The 26040-nt window shown below is 39.8% G+C and overlaps 2 protein-coding genes across 11 annotated transcripts in view; both read left to right on the top strand.

Moving 5' to 3' along the window:
* The window catches only part of LOC141792534 (inositol 1,4,5-trisphosphate-gated calcium channel ITPR1), a 77950-nt gene extending 62627 nt beyond the window's left edge, over window positions 1–15323 (top strand). For all 10 annotated transcript variants that reach the window (XM_074673216.1, XM_074673218.1, XM_074673217.1 and 7 more), the window contains 9 exons: window positions 1942–2117; window positions 3735–3899; window positions 4640–4829; window positions 4921–5013; window positions 6532–6671; window positions 7684–7849; window positions 11490–11650; window positions 12496–12657; window positions 13852–15323. In XM_074673216.1, the coding sequence (XP_074529317.1) occupies window positions 1942–2117; window positions 3735–3899; window positions 4640–4829; window positions 4921–5013; window positions 6532–6671; window positions 7684–7849; window positions 11490–11650; window positions 12496–12657; window positions 13852–13938 (1340 nt within the window). In that variant the 3' untranslated portion in view covers window positions 13939–15323. The remainder of the gene's footprint in view (window positions 1–1941; window positions 2118–3734; window positions 3900–4639; window positions 4830–4920; window positions 5014–6531; window positions 6672–7683; window positions 7850–11489; window positions 11651–12495; window positions 12658–13851) is intronic.
* Window positions 15324–17539: 2216 nt separating this feature from the next.
* LOC141791010 (class E basic helix-loop-helix protein 40-like) lies at window positions 17540–20509 on the top strand. Its single transcript, XM_074671232.1, has 5 exons — window positions 17540–17995; window positions 18138–18201; window positions 18447–18554; window positions 18993–19116; window positions 19276–20509. Exons 1-5 carry the CDS (start codon window positions 17925–17927, stop codon window positions 20193–20195), a joined length of 1287 nt encoding a protein of 428 aa, XP_074527333.1. The 5' UTR covers window positions 17540–17924; the 3' UTR covers window positions 20196–20509.
* The last annotated feature ends 5531 nt before the right edge of the window (window positions 20510–26040 follow it).

Here is a 26040-nt window from a genome sequence, read left to right as displayed (position 1 = left end):
CAACCGTCAAACTCATAGTCGTAGTCTGAAGGCGGTAGAAGAGCTGATTTTATAACACTGGCGATGGATGAAAAAATATAGCCGAAATGAGCGATTTTGCAGAGATTATGTCCCACGCTGAAGCTCCCTTGCCGTGGCCCCCGCTAAGTGCGGCTAAAATCGGTTGGATCTAAATAACTTCTGAAGGACTCCGAGCTGCACGATGTTTGTCTGAGTGAGTATATGAGCATGCACACACCTATAAATAAGGTCCAGGTGTCAAAAAACCGGAGTTGCCCTTTAACTTTGTGCAGACCGGCTCTGTTAAGGATCTTAGTCCTTTTTTATTTTATTTTATTTTACATTATTTTATTTTATTTTATTTCAATGTCAGTTTCTAAGTTTGCCCATTGGTGTGTTCCCCTGGTGGGGACAGGGGTGGCCTGTCTAATGCACTGCTCTTTTTGAGGTTGTGGGCTAAAAAGATTTTAAACTTCTGTTCTGGATTACTGATAAGGATGTATTTACGTGTTTTTATGAATCACAAAAGGAAAGTTAGGCAGGGAAGAATAGCTCTGACACCAAACACAAGTTCTAATAATTTAGTTCAGTCATATTATACTTGTGATCGAACTGTAACTCGTTCAAGGACCTACTTTTTTGTTACAAACAGAGGCAAAAACAGCTCTCAGGCCTGACTGAGTTTCACCTCTCCTTAGTTGTTTTGACCATCACGTGAGCCTCCAGCATTCCTCTAGCCTGCTGTAACAGGCACCTTTATGGCTTTGGGCCCCTGATCCCTCTCTGTCCTACACATTCACACTGTGCTGGCTTGTCCCTCCCTGCTCAGGGCTTTAAAACGACGGTTATAAGAGCAGGAGATCTGGGTCAGTGTGTTCTTCCTGTATGCACGACAGAAAGCTATGAGAAGAAAAGCATTAGTTGGCGTCATGACCTCATAAAACACGTAAAATCACACACTGACATACATGTTTTGGGCTTTTTGAGCTTTTTAGGTTTTATTCAGCCCACAATCATCTGCTCGCACATAAAAGCATGAGGTATAAGTGTAAGGTTTGTGAGTGCACGTAAGCGCCCCCCTTCAGTCTGCCACATCACTGGATCTGTGTGCTGCTCCCTCCTCATTCCTCATAAATCTTTCAGCTGAGGTATTTTTAGAGACGGCTGTTATGTAAGTGGCACCTGTCATGTGATCTCGACACGGATTGGGAGGGGGAGGAATCTAGGGGGAGGGAAGGAGGTAAGGAGGGCTCCCTCACCCACATTTCTCCCCCTCTGCTTTCTAATCCATTGAGACTCTGTCTTTTAATCCTTCCAGCCCTCCATCATTTTGTTTTTTAAAATTTCTTTCCCACCTTTTTAACACCAGTGCAGCCCTTTGTTGTGTTTTTTTCACTCATGTGTTGTTTGAGGTTAATCCATGAACACACGCACTCGCACACATGCTAGTCCTGTGTTTCAACAAAGCGGGATTAGTTACAGATCAGAAGGCAGGTTGGGTGTGGTCTTGTTTTTTAGGTTGGTCAAACTTGGTCCAGGGTTTTAGCCTGAGTGATTTGTTGCAACATGAAACCCCTGGCTAGGACACTAATCCTGGATCAAGCCTAAGATCAGAGAGAGCTTCAGGTAGGCTCTCATTTAAGCTTAGCACACACACACACATACAAAAAAAGTATGTCATATACTTTTGTGTGTTATGTAACTGGCTGTTTTTGAGTTCAAAGTCTCCCTAATGACTGCCTGAGGCTTCCTGGGAGGCAGTAGAGAGCAGAAGCCAGTAAAAAAGATTGTTGATCCACAAACTGCAGAGTCATCTTCTCGTCCTGTACAGATGGTTTCATGTTCACATTCATAAGAAGGATGTCAGGTTAATCAGTTTTTGGCTTGTCCCATAGAGATGCACTCATAATGTTTGTGTCTATGATTCCTTCCCTTTTGCAGTTGTGCTGGATCCCCACCTGTCCGCTCTGCTTTGGATGGGAGTCCTGGCAACGCTGATCATTGTCATTGTTATGCCCCAACCACTGGGCATCCGTGCCCTTGTCATCATCACCATCCTCCGTCTCATCTTCTCTGTCGGCCTGGAGCCGACCCTCTTCCTCCTCGGTGCCTTTAATGTGAGTATGATGCCTTAAAGGGTCAGTTCACCCATATGATGGTGTTAGTCATGCAGTAAGTCTTGGTTGTAATTATGAAATCATTGCCCTGAAAATACTTTTATGGCTTTGGACTGTAAGTAGGATCTAATAAGAAATTTTAAAAAGTCACCTGGAGCTCACAGGAAATTGTAATTGGCTGTCCTTTCATGTCTTTTTGGATGATTTTAGCACAAAAGTCACTAAAGGATTTAGCTATGAAAAATAAAACAGCATTGTTAAAAACTGTTGAGAAAATTCAGCAGTGTGGAGTTTTGAGAACACCCTGTCCTTGTTTTCCTGAATAATCTAATAATAAATAATAATAAATGTTATTGACATTTTTCTTAACAGCTGTCCTCGGAGCTATTAGCAGGATGTGAGCTTATCACATAAACCTTCTTTATTGAGTAGGAAGGGGCAAGAGACCTGAAATCTGTAATGTTTAGTGTCTCTCCTGTGTTCAAGGATTTATGGAGTCAAAGGTTTAATATTTATATGAGAACAGATAAAATGACTAAAAATGTAATTCCTCTCCCCCAACAATATGTATTGAAATTTAAGTGTAAAAAAATTAAGCATTTACTTATAAAAATGTAATAAATACAGAAAAGGGAAACTAATGTACACAGTGTAGGTAGTGCAGTGTTGTGACAGATCAGATATAAAGTTGCAGGTAGGTGAAGTCGGTGAGTATGTGTGGGGGTTTGTTTTTTTTCTGGGGAACTTCTCAAAACACTTTCATTTTTATCACTCACAAACACTATAGCTTGTTCTTTCGAGTTATTGTAACCAAAACTATGCCTACTCTAAGTTTTCTTTCAGCCCTCATTTGCACCTTTGCCCACTTGCAAGCCAGCAGCATGTCTGCTTGTAGTTTTGCCCCCCTGCCCCACCCCTCTGGCAGCACCCTGACGGGTTATGGGGTGTGAAGTGCGTCACTGGACCCTAGAGAGAGTGTGACACCATCTCTGCTCTCGCCAGCCATTTTCTATGTGTTCCCTAACACACAAGCACACACACATGAAAAGTAAAGTGTTGTCCAAACTCTCTAATCTCTTCCCACGATAGCTAAGTTCACGTGTTTACAAGAAACACGGTCATTGAAGGAGATCATGTCAGAGCAGGAGATCAGAGAACACGTTTCCATGCAGTATCCTGGTCACTCAGCTTGTTTACATGCAGCTGGTCAGACAGATCATGTGTCACCCTGTTTTTTATTGTACCATGTTAACCTCTCTACATTAGCAGGCGATACCTTCATTTCATTACTAAAGGAATAAAGATTTACCACTGATGACCTCTTCCCTGAACATTTTCTACAGATGTCACAATGATACTTTTCCTGTCCCAAGCCTTGTATCATAGAGGGTTTCTCTTGAAAACAAACTCTGAGACCCAGTTACACACACATATGACTAAGAAGTCAGTTCCTGCAGGTGCCATGTTAGCTAGGTTTTCATCAACCCCTTCTCAGGGTCTCTAATTAAAAGAGTTAAGTGAATTTTTTTTCTACAGAAAGACAAAATACACTCTGTGTCATTCATCCTTAAAGCCCTCTCTGACATTTTTTAAAATTTTAAAAACTTTTTTTTTCAGGTGTGCAATAAAATCATCTTCCTGATAAGTTTTGTGGGGAATCGCGGGACCTTCACACGTGGCTACAAAGCCATGGTGTTGGACTTTGAGTTTCTCTACCACCTCATGTACCTCATCATCTGCAGTCTTGGGGTGTTTGTCCACGTCTTCTTTTACAGTCTGTTGGTAAGAGAAGCACAAACACACACCCTCAGTGTACATACATGCTGAGAATATGTGCTTAAGCATTGTAAACACACTCACACAAACACATCTCTGCATTACAAGGCTTCAACACGCAGGTGAAGAAAAACAGTACGAATGCAGACAATTTTGAGTAAAACCATGTGTAAAACAATCCTTGTGAGATAATAAATTTCCATCATGGCGCTTTTGAGAATGTTTCATGTTTGCATGCTGGAGTTTTTCCTTATTTGGTTGTGTTGTGGGGGTGTTGTAGTTAGGTTGTTAAGCGCTGTTTACAGCTTCCTCTGATCTACTTTATGATGTGTCAGACTGAATATGTCAGTATCAGGACTGTTATACACTCACACACACACACACACACACACACACACACACACACACACACACACACACACACACACACACACACACACACAGGTCTGAGCAGCTCCTTACAGATCCAGGAAAACACATCAGAAGTTTTATACTGTAATAACAGGATGTTATAAACTTATGTAACGCTTGTCAGATAGAGTACGGTAGTTTTAAAGGAGGTCAAAATGTTTAAAGGTGCATTTTGCAGCAAAAAAACAATCTAAAGCTTACAGGTTTTTTTTGGTGCAGCTTTGCAACATATGTGCTGTTTGTAAAGAAGGACAAGACAGTAGTTGATCTGACAGTTTTTTATGACTTCTTAAAGACATTTACAAACTACACAATCATGTGCTTTGGCCCTGTAGCTGTTTGACCTGGTATACAGAGAAGAAACGCTGCTCAATGTGATCAAAAGTGTGACCCGTAATGGACGCTCCATTGTGCTCACCGCTGTGCTCGCCCTCATCTTGGTCTACCTGTTCTCCATTGTTGGTTATATTTTCTTCAAAGACGACTTCATCCTGGAGGTTGATCGTATCCCAAACACAACTCTGAGTGAGGGGAAGCTTCTGTCTAAAATCATTTTCAAAGATAGCTTTTAGTTTACTTATTCTTGTTTTAATGAACTCTCAATTTTTACTTTTAGAAAATGGAGCGAGTTTGGCTAGCGAGTTTTTGTCCTCAGGGATGTGTCATGGAGGTACTGATGAGAACTGCACCACAGGAGACTCACAGGAAGGTAATGTAAATTGCAATTTAATGTTGTTTTAAAAACACATAAGAAGATATGTCTTTACATTCAACAGCTGTTGAAAAAATATTGCTTAATCATAAAATTGTTTACAAATTGTACATAAGATGGGTTTATATTGTTGTCAGATAAAGTTGTACAGTCAGACACAGAGACTGCAGAGATTTTTTTTTCACTACGAGAATAGTGCTCTCATTCACTCTCTCTGGTATAACTGACCGTAACATAAAGAAAATCTGTCGCCTCAGGGACTGACAAAGCAGAAGGTCAGTTTATTTTTGAGTCTGACTGCCATACTTGAACCAGTGTGGTTGTTCATGTTGTAAAAGTTTGCTGTTGCATGACTGGTCTTTGACCTAAATGACTGACATGCAACCTCTTCAGCCTGCATGTGACATCAGCATTTGGAGTCCTAAAAGGTTTACATACCTGGAAAGTCCCTGCTGGTCAGGATGTGTGGCGTCTTCGTGATTAAACCAGAAAGTAAAGTTATTTTTGGCTAAGTTATGTTTGTTTTGTCATCAAAATACTGTTGGAAAAACAACTTTATGAAATGACTAAATATTGAGTCAGAGCAGGAGTTTTTCTCTCTTGGCTGCCTTACCAGTCAACAACATGAAAACAAAGGTTGTCAAATCATAAACACACCCATTGGCAGAATTGTGATGCTTTTCATTGTATCTGACAGCTCACAGGTCAAAAGATTCCTAAACTGTACGAATGTATCCTTGCCTTGGCCTACCAACAAACACTACCTGATTAGATAAATCAGTCCTATAAGCCAATGCTTTGACTCTGTTTGCCTCAGATCAAGTTCAACCACAGCTACTTTCACATTCCAGTGCAGAAACAAACACTTGTTTTGACTAAGAATCTTCATGGTATGAGACAAAACTTGTAAACAAAGTTTCTACAGATACCAAGTCCTCCAACCAAGTCAAGGGTAGTTACAAACAAAAAAGATGATCCATTAGAGTGAGCACTGTGTTAAATAAAAGTATACGACAAGGTAAACATCTCATCTGAGATTTGAAATTTTGAATGCATCTTCATTTTCTGTAGAATATCTGCACACTCTGAAGTTTTACTTTAATTCTCCCAGCTTTTAACCTGTCAGGCCTTCATCAAAGCAAACAAGAGTCAAATAATAAACAGGCAGGATTAAATGAAGGGACATTCCTGCACACAAGCAGTATCTATTGAATTTGCACCATACTGAGTTTTGAGCCAGGTTGAGCAGAGGTCTTTCAATAAATGTTGCATAAATTAAAATGTATGTGTCCTGGTGGCACTTATACCAGTAGTCTGATTGTAACGTTTTTAAAGCATTCTGCTTTTGATATTGCTTCCTGGTGCTGCAGTTATGTACATATCAGTCAATATAGCAGCTTCTGGTACGCATAAACTCAGCAGAAGGCCCGGGTTGAAATAAAAACAAGTTTTCTTTCTGCTACCTTTACATTCTCATAAGTGGCCAGGCTAAAGCTTGCCTTTCTGCTCCCTCAGCTTCTGGGGATGTTGGTGAGAAGGATAGCGACATGGAGCGGACCTGTGACTCTCTTCTTATGTGCATCGTCACTGTGCTGAGTCATGGCCTGAGGAGTGGAGGGGGTGTAGGGGATGTTCTTCGTAAGCCTTCCAAAGAGGTACGACACCTCGGATTGTGCCCCTGACTCTTGTGTGGCTGTGTGTGTCTCTGTGTAAGTGTGTGTGGATGGGCTGGGACTGTTTAGCAACCCCAGCTGCGTTACGGGTCATTAGAGTTGGCTGTGAGCCCATCATGTGCTGGGGTTGTTTCTGTTTCAACATTAAAGAGGTTTCACAAGATTTCCATCCAGCTGCACGGCCTCCACCCCCTTTCAGAACTAAAACCTCAGACTTCCACCGAATTCAGTCTCAACCACTGATGATGTCAAAAGAGGATGTAAATATCTTTCTCATGTACCCACAATATACAGCAGTGGTGGCTTATGTGCTAATTTTATAAAGTAAAACAGCAGTTTGATTTCCATGTGGGTGACAGAATTTCTCAGTGTTTTAGTTTATTTATGTATTCAGTATTTTTATTGACATTTGAGCAGGTGTGTGACTTTATCTGTCTGCTGATCACTGTAGAGTACTCCCTTTCTATTGAGTGCTGTCAGGCACAAAATCCACCATTTGCTCCTAAGGCGACTTACTTAAAACTGAACAAATGAGTCTGTTTGACCTGATTTATGATTCCACTTGTTGGTTATCAAAGTAAAATCAAAGATTTCTCCTCTGTAGTACAGAGTATACAGTTTCAAACTGTGTTCCACCTAAAGACCATAGCAGGTCAACCGTCCTCCGGCCGTCTCTGTTTCTGTAGCATCTGGCAGGGCACACTTGCAGTCTAGTGTTACCATTAACATCCATGATGGAGAAGGTTAACCTGGTTCAGAACTCAAAACATTATCCCCAACACATGTTTACATAAAGAGCTGACCTTTGGGTCACATGTCTAAATGGGACAATCTGTCTAAATTAGTCCTCCATTAAAAAGCACATGTGCTCCTAAAATTTACTTAAAACTGTGCTCAAAACTGAAAAAAAGGAAAATTAATCAGATGGAAACTAATGGTTACTTCAAAGATTCCCTCCACTCTCTATTTATCACGTTTTTTTTTTTCTTTCCAGGAGCCTTTGTTTGCAGCCAGAGTGATTTACGACTTGCTGTTCTTCTTCATGGTCATTATTATTGTCCTTAATCTCATTTTTGGAGTAATCATCGACACCTTTGCTGATCTGAGGAGTGAAAAACAGAAGAAAGAGGAAGTGCTGAAGACGACCTGTTTCATTTGTGGTGAGATTCCTTGATTTAACACGTTGAAAGAACTGTTTTTGACTCTTTGATTTTGTCTCTGGTGCAATAATCTGCACTTTGCAGTTTACATCTGCTCAAAGTACTGGCTGTTTTATTAATTGGTCACTACTAATTATACATCTGTTATTAGCCATAGATTTTTGGACTTGTGCTAGAATGATTTTTAAGCAGAACAAATGATAAAACAATTCTGTATAGCACAATATGATATGATGGGATACAGTGTGATATGAGAGGGTACATAATTTACCTTTTTATTGTTTACTTCCCAACTTTCCTCATATCCAATACAGCAGACATGAACCTGCCTCCACACTAACATCAATAAATAACTAGAGAAAACAACAAACAGCATCAAAACACAACTTGAACCACTGTTAAAAAAAAAAAAAAGACAGAAGCATCGCAGTGCTTTCACCACACAGCATCAAGGATCTTTAAGACTGTGAGTGCTGAAGGCACAAATGACTTTTTAAAACCTGTGGGCTTGTGCTGGAGGTATTTGTCAGATGGTACAAGCTCAGACTCAGGGTGGAGGAGCAAATGATTGGGATTGCAGATTTTGTTGCAAAATGTTTTATCCCTGCCCTAGAAAAGTCTTAAACCCAGTTATATCAGATATTGATTTTGAACAGTTATTTGCCCCTGTTCTGTTTCGTGTAATCTTATGTGGTAGAGCTTTCTCAGTAGCATGTTCTGATAAAGTTTTCTAAGGATTTTGTCCTGGAAGTCAACCCTCTTACTTTGCAGTGACAGGATTACTTCTCTAATCATGAGGGCACCCTGCCAGCTCAGCAGGGCTGCGCTCTCGTTAGAGTAGCTCCATGTTTCAAAGGCTGTGCGTCATTCATACTCTTCCAAGATCCATCTCGTGTCAGTTGGTTAACTCCCTTGTTTTGCCTGTCATGATGTGATGTTTGATTTCTTGGTGTCTTTGTGGTTACTGCTCGGAGCATCTTTGAAGGTGTGAAAAGTGAAAAGTCCCCCCTCCTCTCTTTCACTGCACTGTCGTTCCAAAGAAGGCTGAGTCATGTTGAGCTTCCTGCTCTGCTCGCCTCTATTATTCATGTCTGTCTCACAGGCACACTCATTTTCTCCCACTCACACACATTGATTGTGAGAGCATATGTGTTTTGCAACTTTACTCTTGACCCAAACTGCATTTCCATTACATATCTTTCTACATTTGTCCAGGGGTTTAATACGTGCATGCTGCTGTGTGTGAGTGTGTGTGTTAGCCCAGTGGAACATGCTGTGAGCATGTGTGTGCTTGTAAGGTCAGGCAGTGAGGACAAGTGGTAAGCATATGGAACGAGAACAGTATTATGTCACCATGCAGCCATCAGCTGTGACTCACTCATGTTAAAGAAGGCCAGGACACAGGGGGAGCTGCCGTCTCCATGGTTTCAACAGGGACCACAAGGGAACAGGAGATGCAGAGATTAGAAGCCGACCTCCATGGGCTTAAGTGGCTCTACATCCTCCCGCTCAGTTTCATAAGCCATCGATCTCTCACTTAGTTTTAGGGTTTTAAATTGAACTGCATTAAGAATAGGGATGGGTATCGAATTAGGTACTTTTATAGGTTCTGATCGAATTCCATCTGTAGTACCAGTACCGGTCCAAATAAAATCAAACAGTACCATCTTTAGGTACCTAAACACATCCTTGTGACAGTGAGAGGGTGTAAGAGTAGGCGATTTTCCATGCTGAACATGAACACAGCATTGCAAGGCTATATACTTAAGAATAGAAATGTTGAATTCAAAAACTTTGAGATTTTATTATTAAACAAATAATATGTCTTACCACATTAACACAAAAAAGTACCGAAAATTGGTACTGTTGAGAACCAGTACCAATTACCAGGTGCAGGGCATCAGTACCATATCAGTTCAAATGTAAAAGATACCAATCAGAATCAGAATCAGAATCACCTTTATTCGCCAAGTATTTTCAAGAATACAAGGAACTTGACTCCGGTTTAAACTGCACTCTCTCAGTACAAACGTTGTGGATAGAATTACAAAAGTAGAAAAAATAAAGCTTAAGTAGTAGAGAAGAATAATAATAATTACAATATTAAATAAAAAACTTTGCACAGAGTAAATACAAAATATATACACAATTTAAGTTAGGAAAAAATTAAGAAACTTAATTTATTATTAAACTTAATTTATTATTAAGAAACCTTATTAAGAAACTTTTGTGCAGTTTGATTAATTTTACCTGGATGAAAAGAGTGTGGGCCAAAAGTAGGATTAACCCCAAAAAGTTTCCTTACATCTTGTTTAGAGAAGATGAAAAAAGGAGGAGTTCAGTAGGTTGCTAAGAACCTCTGTTAAATTGGAGAGAGACACTGAACAATTTCCCTCATTGAGTTACGTTGTTGTTGTTTTTTTTGGTGTAAAGGTTGTTTCTACATATTAGCCCTATGATAGACTGGTGACCTGTACAGAGTGTACCCTTCCTTGCTCCCAAAGACTCCACCAGCCCCAACCCCCCTTGATCCCCAAAAGTTAAATCTGGTAAAGTTAATGGATGGACGGCTCATAAAACCTCAGCTGACAATAAAGACAAGCACGTTAAGGGTTTTGTGCCGCTGTGATATTTTATTTGATTTTGAAATTAAGTTCACAAAGCAAATCTATATCTCAGTCTTTCAACTCCCCTCTATCCCCACCTCTCAGCTGTGATTTCATAGTCCTAAAAATAGGAGCTTGAGTTTGGCCTTTATATTAAAGCCCCTGTAAGAGGTTTTGACCGTTTATGAAACAGTCTAAAATAAATAATGATGCCACTTTATGAGCTACCGACTCAAACAAGACCATCAGCAACAAGATTTAGTGTTTCTTTAAAGTTATGTATAGAAATACCTGTAAACAAAGTGAGGGGCAAGTGTCAGTCAAGGTAATTATAAACTAAAAAAAAAAAATACTAAAACGCAACAAATATGATGAAAGATAAAAGATTTGTCCATGGGGAGCACCAAAAACAACTCAAACCAAAAGTTCCTCACAGAAGCTCTAAAGTTACAGAGAGGAACTGAGATAATAGGAAACTGAGTGAAAGAAAGTACTTAAGAGAATTTGAAAAAACTGCTTGTGTTGTGAAAGTTGGTATGTCACAATTGAACTTTTGAACTGTCTGAAGTACTGTAAAATATATAAAAGCATCCAGCTACTAAAGAGTGATGTGTAGATTTATGTGTTTATATTTAGGTTTTCAGATCAGTCTGAAATAAAGAACAGTTAATGCTCTTTGTGTTTTCTCTTTTATACTACAGTTAACAACTAATCAGAAAAACATACTCTATCTCACAGCCTAACATGACTGATACTTTTTTCAACAGCTTAAATTCAGATACAGTTCTTAATTCTGTATTATTATATTTTTTAACCAGCACTGTCTAATTTACTCTTAATTATTACTCTCATCAATTAGTAAGGACATTTCTCTTCATCTTTTTGAAGGAGGCGTTGGCTTTACAAGTTATCTTGAGCAAAACTAGAGCTAATTTTCTTTATGTTCATATGATGTTCCCACTTTTGATCACCTTTACCTGAGCAGTAGTTACCTTTTTCAAGTTACGGTAAAGTTTGTTATTGCTCCTCTGCAGGTCTGGAGCGTGATAAGTTCGACAACAAGACAGTAACTTTTGAGGAGCACATTAAAGAAGAGCACAACATGTGGCACTACCTCTTCTTCATAGTGCTGGTAAAAGTGAAAGACTCCACCGAATACACCGGCCCCGAGAGCTACGTGGCTGAGATGATCAAGGTAAATAAAAAGCACAAACACACCCAGAAAACACACATCCTCCTCCTCGGTTCATTGTTTGGGTCGTCTTATTTCTTGGAAATGGATTACATTTAGCTGACTCCGGTACTTTATTTGGATTAAGTATTTATCCCCATGCTGAATAGGATCAGAAGCAGCTGTGTTCTCGGTGTTTACAGGAATAATAATTTGTAAAATCTTCCTCTACTATTTCTTTTCTTAATAGCAGACATCTCAAGTTATGGTCTTCTTTTCAAAGCTGTTTTGTGGATTTTTTTCTGCATCTGCTAATTTTATTGGCACCAATTTTAAGGGATCAGTCCTGTATACCTATGAGCTGTTGCTGATTACCTCTATGTCACTTTTTGTATCTGAATTGAGTTTATAAGATTATTCTACTGAGTCAGCCATGGAAACATGCACTGGCCTGCCTACACTCACTTACACTCACACTCACCACAGCAGCATAGTGTCTTCCTCTTTTCTTATCAGACCTGTCAGACACAGCGGTCATGCACATTTAATGGCACAAAGAGACTCTTGAATACAAACAGGAAGTCTGAGGATCAAGACAACACATGAGTTGCAGTGATATTCTAAAAACGGTCTGAGCATAATGAGGACTGTTTGGTGGCTCTCTTAAATTTCTGTTATAGTATGTTTCAGTTCAATTGGTTTTAGAGCTCACAGTTGAACACTTGAGAACCTGACTTTAACAATTCCTGTTCATGAAACACTTTTTTGACATAAATCCAGCTTGTTGCTTTATTTCTTAACTGTAAATGAGGTGAATTATAATCCCTGAAATGAATAATGAAGTGTCTGGAATGCTTTGTGTACTGCAGGAGCACAACCTGGACTGGTTCCCACGGATGCGTGCAATGTCACTGGTGAGCAGTGATGCAGAGGGCGAGCAAAATGAAATCAGAAACCTGCAGGAGAAGCTGGAGTCCACCATGAGGCTGGTCGCAAACCTGTCTGGACAGCTGACTGAGCTCAAAGAGCAGGTATGACGTGACGAGAGATCAAGCATTGCCTAATTGTTCGCAAGCTTTAATCGTGTCTACCCCTAAAAATGTTTTGGTCAACCTTGATATAAGTGTTGACTAAGGTTTCCAACTTTTATGTTTTGTTAAGAAATTTCAAAGGATTTGTATTTTACACTTGTTTATTTGCCATGATTGTAGTCAGACAATGTCAAGTACAGTTGACACGACAGCTTTGGTTATTTTTCATCTTCTCTTGGACACATATGAAATGCGTAGTTCTACCTTAAAGGGTCTACATCTTCTGTTTTTCTATTCTAATTCCTCTGCAGTTAAATATAAAACTACTGCAACAACCATTACCACAGCTTTATACAAACAGCAGAACCAGGAAACAACAATTATCAGGACTCAGTCCACAAAGAAAACATCAAAACCAGTTTGCAAACTACCATTTGAGACCTTTATTCAAGCATTTTAGATGATGCAATCTCTTTTTTTAGAGCAAGGAAGGATCATATTGGGATGACAGGAGTCAGAACAATTGCAGTAGAGCAGGTGGTTGACAAACACTAGATTATTGAAGTTTTCACACTCAAACTGCTAAGATTGCATACCCCATAAGGCTGGACACTCAAGTGGTCAGCCCGGGTCCTGTCCTCTTTGATTTAGGGCATGAAAAACCAGCAGAAAAGAACTTAATAAAATAAAATAAAAAATTTCATCACTGTACTTGTATTTAAGATCATCTTCAGTCAAAGTTTCTTGTATTTGCTGTTAGTATGTTAAATTCTTCAGTTATGGCTGATATTTGAGTATGGCCTTTGTCAGGATTAGACTATATAAAACATTAACGTGGTCTCAGTGAAGTCACAGATGACAAATACACAGTCTAATACAGGACCTCATGGGGACTCCTTAGCTTTTAGAGCCAGTCTCCATACACCAGAGACTGGCTTGAAACAGGTTAGGAAAAACAGGTTTCTCCAAAGTTTTCAACTTTAAAATTCTTCACTAAAATTTCATTCTCACTGGCTTGCATTTTGGGACAAAGAAATAACATGAAATAGAAGAAGGAATTTGTTTACTATGATTTATATGTTTCTTGAAAATAAAACATGGACCCACTCTTGTAAATATTGCTTTTGGTGGTCAAAACTGTAGATGAAACCACAGAGCAAAGATGTAAACTGTTGTTTTGGTATCTCTGTGCAGATGACAGAGCAGAGGAAACAGAAGCAAAGAATTGGTCTTCTTGGTCATCCACCTCACATGAACATCAATCCCCAGCAGCCTGCCTGAGGGCCCTGTGGGTCCAGTTTCACCAGTGCCTGAGCACTCCTGACAGCGTGACACATGCTAGTCAGGAGAAAGCCAAAACGTGTCCAACTGCAGTTTGTATTTAGGTCAATGTCTGACTGTACTCTCGACCAGACACTCCTACAGCATGTGTGCCTCTGAGTGTGTGTCTGCAGCGAAAGTTACGTGAGTGTGTTACTCACAGCCTCTAGTGTGGAAGTGTCGGTGTGGGTGGAATTTGCACTAAGTGCCTCAGGACCTGAGAAGCCCGTCCTGTAAGAATTTAGAGATAAAAAATACTGACATCAGCTTTAATACCCAGAATGCCTTCTACTGTGTTCAGCTACACTCACAGCATGCCAAAGATCAGCTATTGTTCCTCAAGTGACCTTGTGTACCGAGATTTTGATCCACCAGCAAACTCAGGTCACAAATGGATTACAAGATTTGTTTGACTCTGAAAGACTTTATTTAATATTTTGCTTTTTTTCAGACAGCAATAGACAGGCTCAGTGATATGCAATGTCTATTTAAGATTAACTATATTTTGGTAACTGGTTTTTGCTTTTATATTTCAAATTATACTATCTTTATTTAAAAAATGAAGACAAATGAAACCTGTGGACAATCACCGTACTTTTGAAAAAGCGCCTCAGTGCCGTTATAAAACCATAACAGTGTGTTATTATTAACCCCAGGGTAAGTGATTGTTATCACACGTATAGCTCTTTGCCCTCTCTAATGAAGGTTCTTTTTGCTCAACGACACTTTAAACAAGAGAAAGAGTTGTGAATTAATAGAAGTTTTTCAACTACTTTCATTCTGAATGATGAAGTCATAGAAAATCTACAGATCATGCAGAAGGAATTCAGGAATGCTTCACTCTGAAGTCTGTTTATGATGTGCTTTATTATTGTAGGGATATTACGTCACATAGGGTTTGTACTGTAAATCCAAACTTAAAATGATTTTGGGAGAAACTTAAAATCAGTTTTTTCTGCACTGAATTATTTAATATTCCTTTCTTACATTTAGTCTCAAAGCACTGATAGTTTTTGTAGCACACAGATAAATGCTTTGTTTTGGTTGGTCACTTTGTTAAAAACAGAAAAAATAAATAAATGACTGATTGAGTGACTGGGTGCATGTGAAAAATAAAGACAAAAAAGTAAATGATATTTGGAGTGCTGCTTGACCAAACTGTACTTTTATATGATTAGATGGTTTGTGTCTGAATTGTACATTCCTTTCCTGGAGTCTATTTAAATAAAGAAGTGTGTTGAAAACATGTGAGAGTAAAGGTCAAAAGGATGTTTGCATTTTTCCCTAAGTGTACCTTGTAATGTATTTAACTATATTTTTGTGGTTCCATCCCTTTGTAGCGCTGCAGTCAGATGAATGAATGGCCTCACACAGGAGTCAGTTTGGGTGGCAGACAGTTGAACTCTGGAGTCTTATCTACAAATGAGGAAGTGTACTTATCTCATCACTACGGTGCAAGAGGAAATTTGTTCGTATGTTGAGCCCTAATACAATTTGCACATTATTGGTTTCAATTTGTCCCTTTTTGAGTTTATCAAAGCCCAGGAAGGCTCCATGGACACTATAGGTTGTGCTTTTGGAATGAACATGCTAACAACCAGTTGTTTTACGAGGATTTATTGTTAGGAACAAGAATACATTTCGCAAAAAGATAATTTTATAGCCCAGGAAGATTGTCAAAAGAAATTGAGAACTAACAAGTAAAAAAAAAAATACATAAGTAGTGTTAACTGACTTTTCGATCAGTGTCTAATTGCACAGATTGTTTTAAGGGACTTTCCATCATTTATCCAATTACATCAGAGTCACTGAGATCTGTGCCGCGGTCATTTTGAAATTATGACTTCTATAGCCCACCCCAATTACATTTAATTGACAAAAATGCAGGAATGTAGTTAATGTACTTACGTGGTACAATGCTGGTCTTTTGAAGCCCTCTTCAGGAATGAGGGACATTACTTGTTACTGTGACAAAGTATTCCTGTATTAATCAGTCAATGAATAAAGACATCATATGACAATGAAAGTAGAGGGTTTTTTATATCATACCATCAAAACTGTTAAGAGTGTAAAGAGAACATCAAATTAAATTGCAAGTTAAATGAGTGTCCGGATCAAACATTGCTGGCTTGAGAGGTATTCACCACTTGCAACAAAACTAAACTAAAGCAGGGTATAAAAAGTATGCAATATATGAGTTAGGAACAGATTATTATAGATGTCTAAGCTAGACTTTAAGGTAGAAATACTGGAGAGAAATTTTGTGAAATGTAAAAAAAAAAAAAAAAAAAAAAAGGAATTCAATTTTGGTAACCTTCTTATTCTTTAGTGGATTTTTTTTTTTGCCATGAGCTAGAATAACAATTGATTTAAATTATTGCTTCCATCAAGCCAAATGTGTCCTGTATTCTTCATACACTTTTTTTTAAACTAAATGCTTGAACACAAAACAATCTTCATGCATTTTAGTATCAGTGTATTCTATGTTGTATGTATGTAGTGGGGAAAAAACACGTGTTAGTGGTTAATTTGGAGACTTTGTACAGGTATTTTACATTTGCATTTCTCCAATGATTAAATCTATTGCCTAGTAAACGTGGTGATGTAGACTACAGGCAACCTTCCCTGGCACGCCTCATGTATATGCTGTCGTAAAATGTCTTAATGTAAATCTGCATCACTGGTGTGATAAGTACGTGCCCCTTGCCTGCAGCAGACAGGTGCAGCTGCTGTGTGCTGGATGTACTGGGATTCTGGACGTGCCCTGAGCTCAGCAGGCTCCTGGGGCCATGAGGAGATCAACGTGACAGCCGGGACCGCCTCATGACAACAAACATGGAGTCCACGCACTCATCCGTGCAAAGAGTGCACGTGGTTTTCATGCTGTTGATGTGGAGCTGACCTGCCTCCTGGAGAAAATAAGATCAATTTTAGACACGACTGGACGCTATGTGCTGTTATTGTTACACAAAAAAGCGCATCTGAACTCGGAATTCATATGCTTTGTAAAATGATTGCAGATGATGGTTCAAAATGCTTTTTTTCAAGTGAACAATTTTTGTCATATTGGTGGGATAATATTTCAGGTCGCCTTGTTAAACATTGCTCAATTGCTCAAATGCTCAACGTATGTTAGGAGGTGATTATTATATGGTTTAAATATTTTTAAGGTATAAAAAATAGATAAACATGGACGTGCTGATGCCATTAATTGTAAAATAATACTCTGTTTTAAATTGATAGAATGTAACGACATATCGTGACGTCACATTTACACTTATCCCACAGGTCAATATGTAAACTCGTGGCGACCACGGTTTGTGAAATGTATTATTTTCTTTTCATTGGCGGTCAGCACTATCTTCACTTTCCTCTCGTGCACGGGTCCTGTTGGTGTCCTGCACTGATTCTCTGCCAGCACGTTCCCCGCGCCGTGGCGAGCACAGCCTTGTTTCCATACACTTCAGCATGGTGGTACACGGGATCCGACGCGTCCCGCCTCCTGCGCTGACGTCTGCAGCCGCCCGCCCACTGAGGCTCCTTATCGGTAGAAAATGGGCGGTCTCCCCGCCGAGGATACAGCGCCGTTTAACACGTGAGCCTCATGTGACAGAGGTAGGTCAGGCTGAGCGGAGAGTCAGAGGGTTTATTTAACTCGTCGCTCTGTCCTCCCCCACTTTCCCAACGCGCCACCAAAGAGGGTTACCTTCTTTCCGCGGAGTGATCACAGGTTTGAAATCGCAGGGACTAACCTGACAAAAACAACCTTTACATTAGTTTGAGTAGCATCGAGCGACACGAACTATCACCGACTTGTACCGTTTGAAGCACTTTAGTGCATTTTACGGCTCGTCTTTTTTTTTCTTCACGCGTCATAAATGCCAAACTATTTGTGACTGCATTGGAAAAGTACATCTACTTTGACTGCGTAACTGGAGTAAAACAGAATGGAGAGAATTCCAAGCGCGCAACCGCCTCCTCTATCCAAACATCAGGCTGATCTGTCAGACGTGCAGGGGTAAGTTTCACTCTTTAATGGCTTTACAATACGGACAAGTTTTTTTTTTATAGAATTTCTTTGTTTTAGTTTTCTCTGACTCTTTTAATAAACCAACAAAACAATTTTGTTAAATGTCGTTTCCCTTTTCTTATTTCTTTAGGATGGATTACCCGATGTATGTTTATAAACCCAGACGGGGAATGAAACGGGGAGAGGAGAGCAAGGTTGGTTATTATTCTATTTACTGTGTCCTTGTTAAGTAATAATCAGGGTCTTCGTAAAAGGGTGTGAACTACAGGGGAGGAATTAGACTGGCAGTAGTCCTGTAGTCCCATAAAAGGTTGACCTAATTCCTGCTATGACATAACTCTCCTAGTCCTCCCTATCGGACTGCCTTCACAGAGGGCTGAATGTGAGCTTACAGATCCGCCGATTAACCCTTCATATGCTGTTTTGTTTGTTGTTGCAGGAAACCTACAAACTGCCTCACAGACTTATTGAGAAGAAAAGGCGTGACCGGATAAATGAGTGCATTGCCCAGTTGAAAGATTTACTGCCAGAGCACCTGAAACTCACGGTGAGTTCAAGCTGTTACAGGAGAGAGATGGGTTTTACTGGATTGAGTGGTATACGCTATCTAGTGGCCGGCTATGGTAGTGCACCTTGTAAACTATTTGCGTCAGCAGCCAGTGACTGACGACCCATACTAAAAAGAACCTCTTGTGTCATTGATTAAACTGAATTGAAGAGAGAATAGAAAAATTATTTAAGTTATGAAGAAATAAATTAAAGTTTTGATACAAATAATTCTTAAAATAGATTGGGTAGTTTCTGTAGATTTAATCTTATCTTTCAGATTATATAATACATTTTGTAGTTATTTCTGCCGGTATTTATGCCCCTGTTGCAATGTGGTTTTTAGGTCATCAAAATCCTATATACATGGATGGTATAGTGTAGTCTTCATGTGTTATGTAAGAGGTGAGGATGTGCTGACGCTTTGTGTTTCCTACAGACTCTGGGCCATCTGGAGAAGGCTGTGGTTTTAGAGCTGACACTCAAGCACGTGAAAGCCCTCAACTCCCTTCTCGAGCAACAGCAGCAGAAGATCCTAGCCCTGCAGAATGGCATGCAAATTGGTAAGTTGCACATCAGACACGTGCATGCACATCAACATGCATCGGGGGCACAAGAGGATTTTGTCAGACCAACTGCAAACTTTTAAGCAGAAAGCGTATGCTGGGCAATAAGTGCATCAACTGTGTTTTCTGACTGTTTGGTCTCTTTTGTCTCTTCAGAGCAGCCTCCTGTCAGCCAGGAGAAGTCTGAGGAGATGTTCCGCTCTGGTTTCCACATGTGTGCCAAGGAGATTCTTCAGTATCTGGCCAACCATGAGTCTGATAGAGATTTCTCACCATCCCACGTCATCAGTCACCTCCACAAGGTAGCCGCAGAGGTGCTGCAAGGCCCAGTTCGACCACGCACTCCTCCCAGCCCTCACCCTGAGGAGGCTCCTGCCTACCACCAGCACCAACCTCACAAGGAGACACCCACCAGCCTCCCACCTAAACCCAGCGAGGGTTATGGGAGAAACTGCGTGCCTGTCATCCAGCGGGCCTATGCTCCACCAAGTGGCGAGCAGAGTGGCAGTGACACAGACACAGACAGCGGCTACGGAGGGGAGCTGGAGAAGACAGACTCAGGAGCTCAACAGGGTCGTCCAGATTACTACGGGCAGGAGAGCCAGCTGAAGCGAGCGCTGGGTGAGAGGCAGAGCTCTGGCATCAAGCGGGAGGATGATGAGCCACGTCACAAACGACCACGGGTTGAGTCGTCAGAGGATGAGCTGCTGTCCGGTGGAGAATCCTCATCCTCGTCGAGTGGCTATGGAAGCTACATGAGCGTATCTCCCAACCATCCACCTCCTCCTCCTCCACACCCTCTCTGCATGCCTTTCTACCTCATTCCACCCTCTGCTGCGGCCTACCTGCCAATGCTGGAGAAGTGCTGGTACCCCGGAGCAGTGCCCATGCTGTACCCTGGGATGGGAGGCTCTGCATCTGCCATGCCCAGCGAAAGGCCATCTCCACCTCAGCTGGTGTTGTCTCCACGGGGAGGTTCTCCAGCTCCAGCCATATCCCAGACCCCTATGGACTCCCCTGCCCTCCTTCAGGCGCTAAAGCAGGTACCACCTCTCAACCTCGAAACCAAAGACTAAGAGATCAGAGAGCAGGGGTGTGGAGGTGATCCTGTTCTACTACCCTGGAGCAGAGACAGTAATAGGACAGAGAACATGACTGAGCCTTCCCATAATCCCTCCTCATTCCTGCTGTCTGTCCCTCACAAAACAAGTGGACTTGTAGAAATGATTGAGACGAGGTGGAGCGGAGAGAATGCAAAGCTCTGGTTGAATGTTTAAAGCTCAGTGGTATTACACAATGCAAAAATATCTTACGGACTGGACCTTCCCTGCACACACACACACACACACACACACACACACACACACACACACACACACACACACACACACACACACACACACACACACACACAAGGTTGAATGTAAAGAAAGTTTCTAGATGCTGCTGTTAAAGAATTCGCCGATGACACTGATGCACTCACTTGTAGCTGTTGCAAGACACGCCATCTTTGTACTTTAGAGAAGTGTTGCACCAAATATTAGCGTTAATATATCACCCAGAGTTTGTTGCCTATTTCCTGTAGGTCACCTTTAACATCATTGAAAGCACCCTTCAAACCAGTACCATAAAGTTCAAGGGTTTCCTCAAGTGTGTACAGACAAAAGTAAAGGGTACACTAGATGCACGGATGAAGGAATGGGCCGCAACATGACCACACTGAATGAGAAGTCTTGTTTTTTATTGACAAAAACAGACAGATAAGATGGATTTTTCTGTAATTATTGTTCATAGACCTCTTGTACATTTCTATTTTTGATACCTGTTCTTGCAGTCTGTCCATCCAGAGAGATAGAAAGTGGACAATTGTACTTGTGTACTCAGAAACTGTGTACATACTGTAGCACTGTGCTGGACCTGGTCTGCATATTCATCATGCATCTGTTTCTGCTCAAGTCAAACCTGGTGTTTGTTCTTGCTGTTGCCTTTTACTTGTGAAAAAGCTGATAAATCTCAGATGTTTATTCTCTGTACTGCATATGAATACTGGAGTCAAAGGAGCGAGGTGGAGAGAAGTGAATGTAAAACGTTTTACCAGAAGACTAGTTTTCTATAGAAAGAGGTACTTGAGATTTTATATTTTGGGACCTACATGAAAGATGTTTGATGTACATATTTTGTCTATAATTGTTGGTATACATTATATAAGTGTAATAAAGTATTTTTTCCTGTGGAAAATGGCTCTGACTAATATATGTATGTGAAAGAATCTGTGTGCTTAATGTAAAAATATCTACAAATGAAATGCAATCCGTTCAGTTTTAGTTCCTGCAGTGCCACACATGTCACAGGGAACACTTATGTAATGACAGATCTGCAGCCTGGCTTTCCTGCTGCTTAAGCGTCTGTGCACACTAATAGAACAACAAGTGGATCTGCACAAGCATAAACAGTTTCAGTTAATCACATGAGGCAGCAATCAAGATCCATCTGCAAGCTGTCAGCAGCTCTGGCAGCGTTACACTTATTCTTTTGGTTGTTGGATTCAACATGAAATGCTGATGCTTTAACATTGCAACAACAATTACAGGAAATCTGAATACAAATTCATAAATCTCAACAGTCACTCATGAGCTAATCTGAATTGTGATTAGCGATGAAATTTGATCTAAATTCTGCAAAATTTCAGCAGCACAGGAGGGTCCCTTTTTCCAAATTGTAACTGGTTTGCTTGGAAAAAACAAACAAACTCAGAAATAGCAAAGTACTTCACTTGTCTCCTACAGATCAGGTGTGCAGGAGAGCAAGAGAATAAAAAATTTCCAAATGCTAAGTTGTTAAAACACACATTTTTGTACAGTTTCAGTTCTGGATCTTTACTGAGCAATTTGAAAAAAAAAAAAATCTTAAAACAGGCATGGCTCCAAGCATGCAACCAGTCTACATCAACCAATCTGAGTAAAATCATAGATGCAAAATAAAAACAAATTCAGCATCTTTGCTGCCATCATTTTTTTCCTCAGAGGTTGTCTTGATGTTCTTTCTCACATGTTAATTTTCTAAGAAGTAACAAGTGTTAACAACTTATAGCTTAAAACTTAAGTATAACTTTAAAAAAAACTTATAGCAGCTTATTATATGAGCCATGGAGTTCCAGTGAAAACTATGCCTGATATTTTTATTTGAAAAAGCATATTAGATTAGATGCATAACATGAAATTTGGAGTCTATCAAGCAGGGGTCCAAAGTGTGAAATGTGCTCTCTTTGAGTGCTCCTCAACATTCTAAGCTCATTGCCTTATATTAAAACCTCACCCCATCTCTGTAAATAATGAGGAATATCAAATAATTTAGATGTTACAGAGGGTTGGTTTATCAACATCCAATGAAAACAGCCAATTCTTTACTTGAAATCCCTCTCCTTGAAAAGACTAATGTTGCAACATGCAGCAAAATCATCTGTCTTTTATTGCCACCTGCTGGTGGCGTAAAGGGAAACACACCTCTTCTGGCTTACAGAGTCATTTTTCCACAATGTGTGAAAAAAGAAAACAGTCAAAACTAGAGATCTAAAAAAAAAAAACAAGTTAACCTTTTTTTTTTAATCAAACTGAGGCCACAAGCAGTTTTAGACGGAATTTTCTTTTTTATCAAACTTTTTAAAATTTCATATTAAAACAGAAAACACAAACAACAATCCCATGCCTCCATAATATTCAGAATTTTGAAGAAAGTCCTGCTTTTTTCCCAGCCCTATCTTACTCTTTTCTTTTAACATGCATGACATAAGAACAGATGAAAAAAAATGTTTATTCTAAATGTATTTTTTTCCTTGTAAGAAAAAAAACTTTTGAGAGAAAAAAAAGACAATCATGGCAAAGCATTTTACCTTAGCGTAGACCAGTGAGAGAACAGGCTTCTTTCCTCCGAAATTTCAAATCCTCTAGAATAGAAAAGATAGAAAATATACTAAAAGTTACGCACTACTCTCTTTTATCTATACAGCAATAAAACAAAACCTCACCTCTTGACCTTGTACATGGTTTGATGATCCAGATATTACTGAGTCCATCCGTATCCAGCCAAGGGAAAACCTCCTGCAGCCTGATTCGCATTGCATGGCAGCACTCCACAAACACACTGCTATCTGTCCTACCTGTGACGCAAACACAAAACTCATGACTTTATCAGAGATTTACCTTATGTTGTATTCTTTTACTCCAGGTATTAATCTACAGAAATCTACCAAAAGCTCTTGTGTGTCCACTCTTTTAAAGATATGTGGAAGAAGTGTGGTGTTACCTGCCTATCTTTGTCGTAAACTATGAAGCCTGCATATTGTACTGTTAGGTTTTAAAACCATGCATACACCCTGTAAAAAACGTGAACTTCAAGGTGAAAGTCCATCCAGTAAATCAAGGATAGGCTGGTTTATATTGGTGTTCTACATTAACAAGCAGTGGTGTTTGGCTTACGAACACCAGTGTACTTGTATTTTCTTGGGCTGTATCGCTTTTCTGTTCAACATGAACTAAGGTTAAACTCTACAAACAATAGCATGTGACATTATCCCAGGTATTTGTTTATACAGCAATCAAGTATTGCAACGTGAGCATGTCTTTCCGTGACGCAAACTTTACACATAACTGACTAAATATAACCCTAGCCTGAGCCCTGACACAAACCTTACATATGGTTCATAGTGTTAAGAAATTGTACTGGGAGACATATACATCAAGGAGTTAGGACATACTGCATAATGAAAAAAGACTCTACTTATATGAACTTGTCGTCAGTCAGTTTTATTTAATGGTCTGAGTGATAATACATTAATTTGATGAGCCTGTCATAACTGCAGATGACTTTAGCAAAAGCAAGGAACAGTCATTCCTGAAGACCACTGAAGGAAGCATACTCACTGCACAACCCAACCTTGTAGTAGTCTTGCATGAATTCAACCCACTGCGCCTCTTCTACTGAAAGGGGTGCTTCCACAGTCACATTAACGTCACTGTGCTCTCACACACCAAGAAAGTCTTCAGAAATGTTTAGCGCTAAGTCAATTGTTCCTGCAGCAACAAACTGTTGATGCCAATGGTTCAAGTCTGTGAGGGGGAAATTATATTGTCAGTCACATTGTGACACTTAATGGCCTGGACCTAATTTTACAAATATGTTTTTTTTTTGTTTGTTTGTTTGTTTTTGTTTTTTTTTTGTTTTGTTTTTTTTATTGGGGGGGGGGGGGGGGGGGGGGGGGTTCTTTTCATCAACTGATTTTTCCCCCCTTACCCTCTGCTCTGTCTTGCCTCTGTATACTTGTCTGAACCACATGCTGCAGCAGGCTGGTGCACTCTGTCCTCCTGAAATTCTCTTCAAGATGTCAAAAAATTATCAAGAGCGCACAAGCCCAAATGAAAAGCAGGACACACACTGTTGTTTTGTTACACTTGATGATTTCCTTAATATTTTCTAATTTATAACCACTTCGCACTTCATGCAGCAGGACCTTGGTTGTGAATGCTCCAGAGTTTGCATAGTGGTTGGTTATTTGGTCATGTCCTAAGTGTGACAGTCCATAGAATCCTGGTGCGACGTCCGGTAGAAATATGTAGTTTCCTTTCAAGCCAGACAGGACTATAAAAGTTAAGGGAAAGTGAAGTTGGCAAGCTGGATGAGCTAGAAACAACAACAACAAAGAACTTTAATGAAGAAAAAACTTTCAGAATGAAGTCATAAGGAAATATATCAAAATCCTCTTTCAACATGAATCAGTATTTTTAAAGAGGGGTTCAATGAGTTACATGACCATCACATCAGTCGTGACTGCAAGTACAGATAGCACCCAAGCTAGGCTAAAGTTTCCTGAAAAAGGCCACATCTGCATAATTTGGATACATTTGAAAGATTCTGACCAAACTGCTGATCTTGGTTTAGGTGTTTGCTCTCCTGAAGATGTTTTCAGCACTTGCTTTGCCATGAGAATGCCTGTATGCTCTGAACTATTTGCAGGCACAACACAGACATTCATTCACAATGCACTGATCAGCTGTTAGGTCCACAGGCTTGAATAGAACAAAAATACAAAACACACAGTGTTAGCAACTGAAAGGGAAGATTAAGCTGAAACAAATTCTACAGACAGTACTGTGTTGGAAAATCTTGGGCATTTGGCTCTTTCCATTACGCACAAATAAGAAGCAAAAATTCCCAATTTATAGTGGCTTCATCAGTAACATATATATCATAAATCTGACGAGATGATCAGAGCACTGCAACATGGAAAGCATATTTTTGTTGCATCAGGCAATGGTGGAAAAACAATTATTTCTAATGGTAAAGTGCTGAAAAAAGTTTGAAGATGAGCAAAACTAAGATGAGTGCATGGGTTGGATTCACACTTTTTAAGTTAAAACACGACAGACCTGTCCCCATCTGTAGGAAACCTTTGGCTTAACAAAGTGTTAGTTTTCCAGGTTTTCACTGAAGGGGCTGAGCTGACCTGTAAGCATCCACTAAGGCTTGTACAAGCTCTAGTGACATTTAACAGCACCACTCAAATATACTGATATCTAGAGGAGCTTTTATTTTGATAGGTAATGCGCGGGTGGAGAATGAAACATGTTAAACTATAGTATTTTTGCTTTAGAACAGTAAGAGACAAAAACAAAAAAACAAAAACCTTTTGGGTATGAAACCCCAAGCTGTAAATAACTCAAATAATTTCCTCAAATTATTTGATCATCTTCTGCTGTACTTGTCCTTATTTGAAAGATTTTTGAAGATTAGATGTTATTAATTCATATTTATCAGATTATAGCCCATACAGCAATTAGATAGATAGATAGATAGATAGATAGATAGATAGATAGATAGATAGATAGATAGATAGATAGATAGATAGATAGATAGATAGATCGATAG

The sequence above is a fragment of the Halichoeres trimaculatus genome, unplaced genomic scaffold (assembly GCF_033239565.1).
Source record: "Halichoeres trimaculatus isolate MK-OKI-2021-1 unplaced genomic scaffold, fHalTri1.1 fHalTri1_scaffold_1, whole genome shotgun sequence".
Taxonomy (NCBI): domain Eukaryota; kingdom Metazoa; phylum Chordata; class Actinopteri; order Labriformes; family Labridae; genus Halichoeres; species Halichoeres trimaculatus.
Note: the sequence above shows the minus strand (reverse complement) of the source record. Positions and strands in the feature narration are given on the sequence as shown.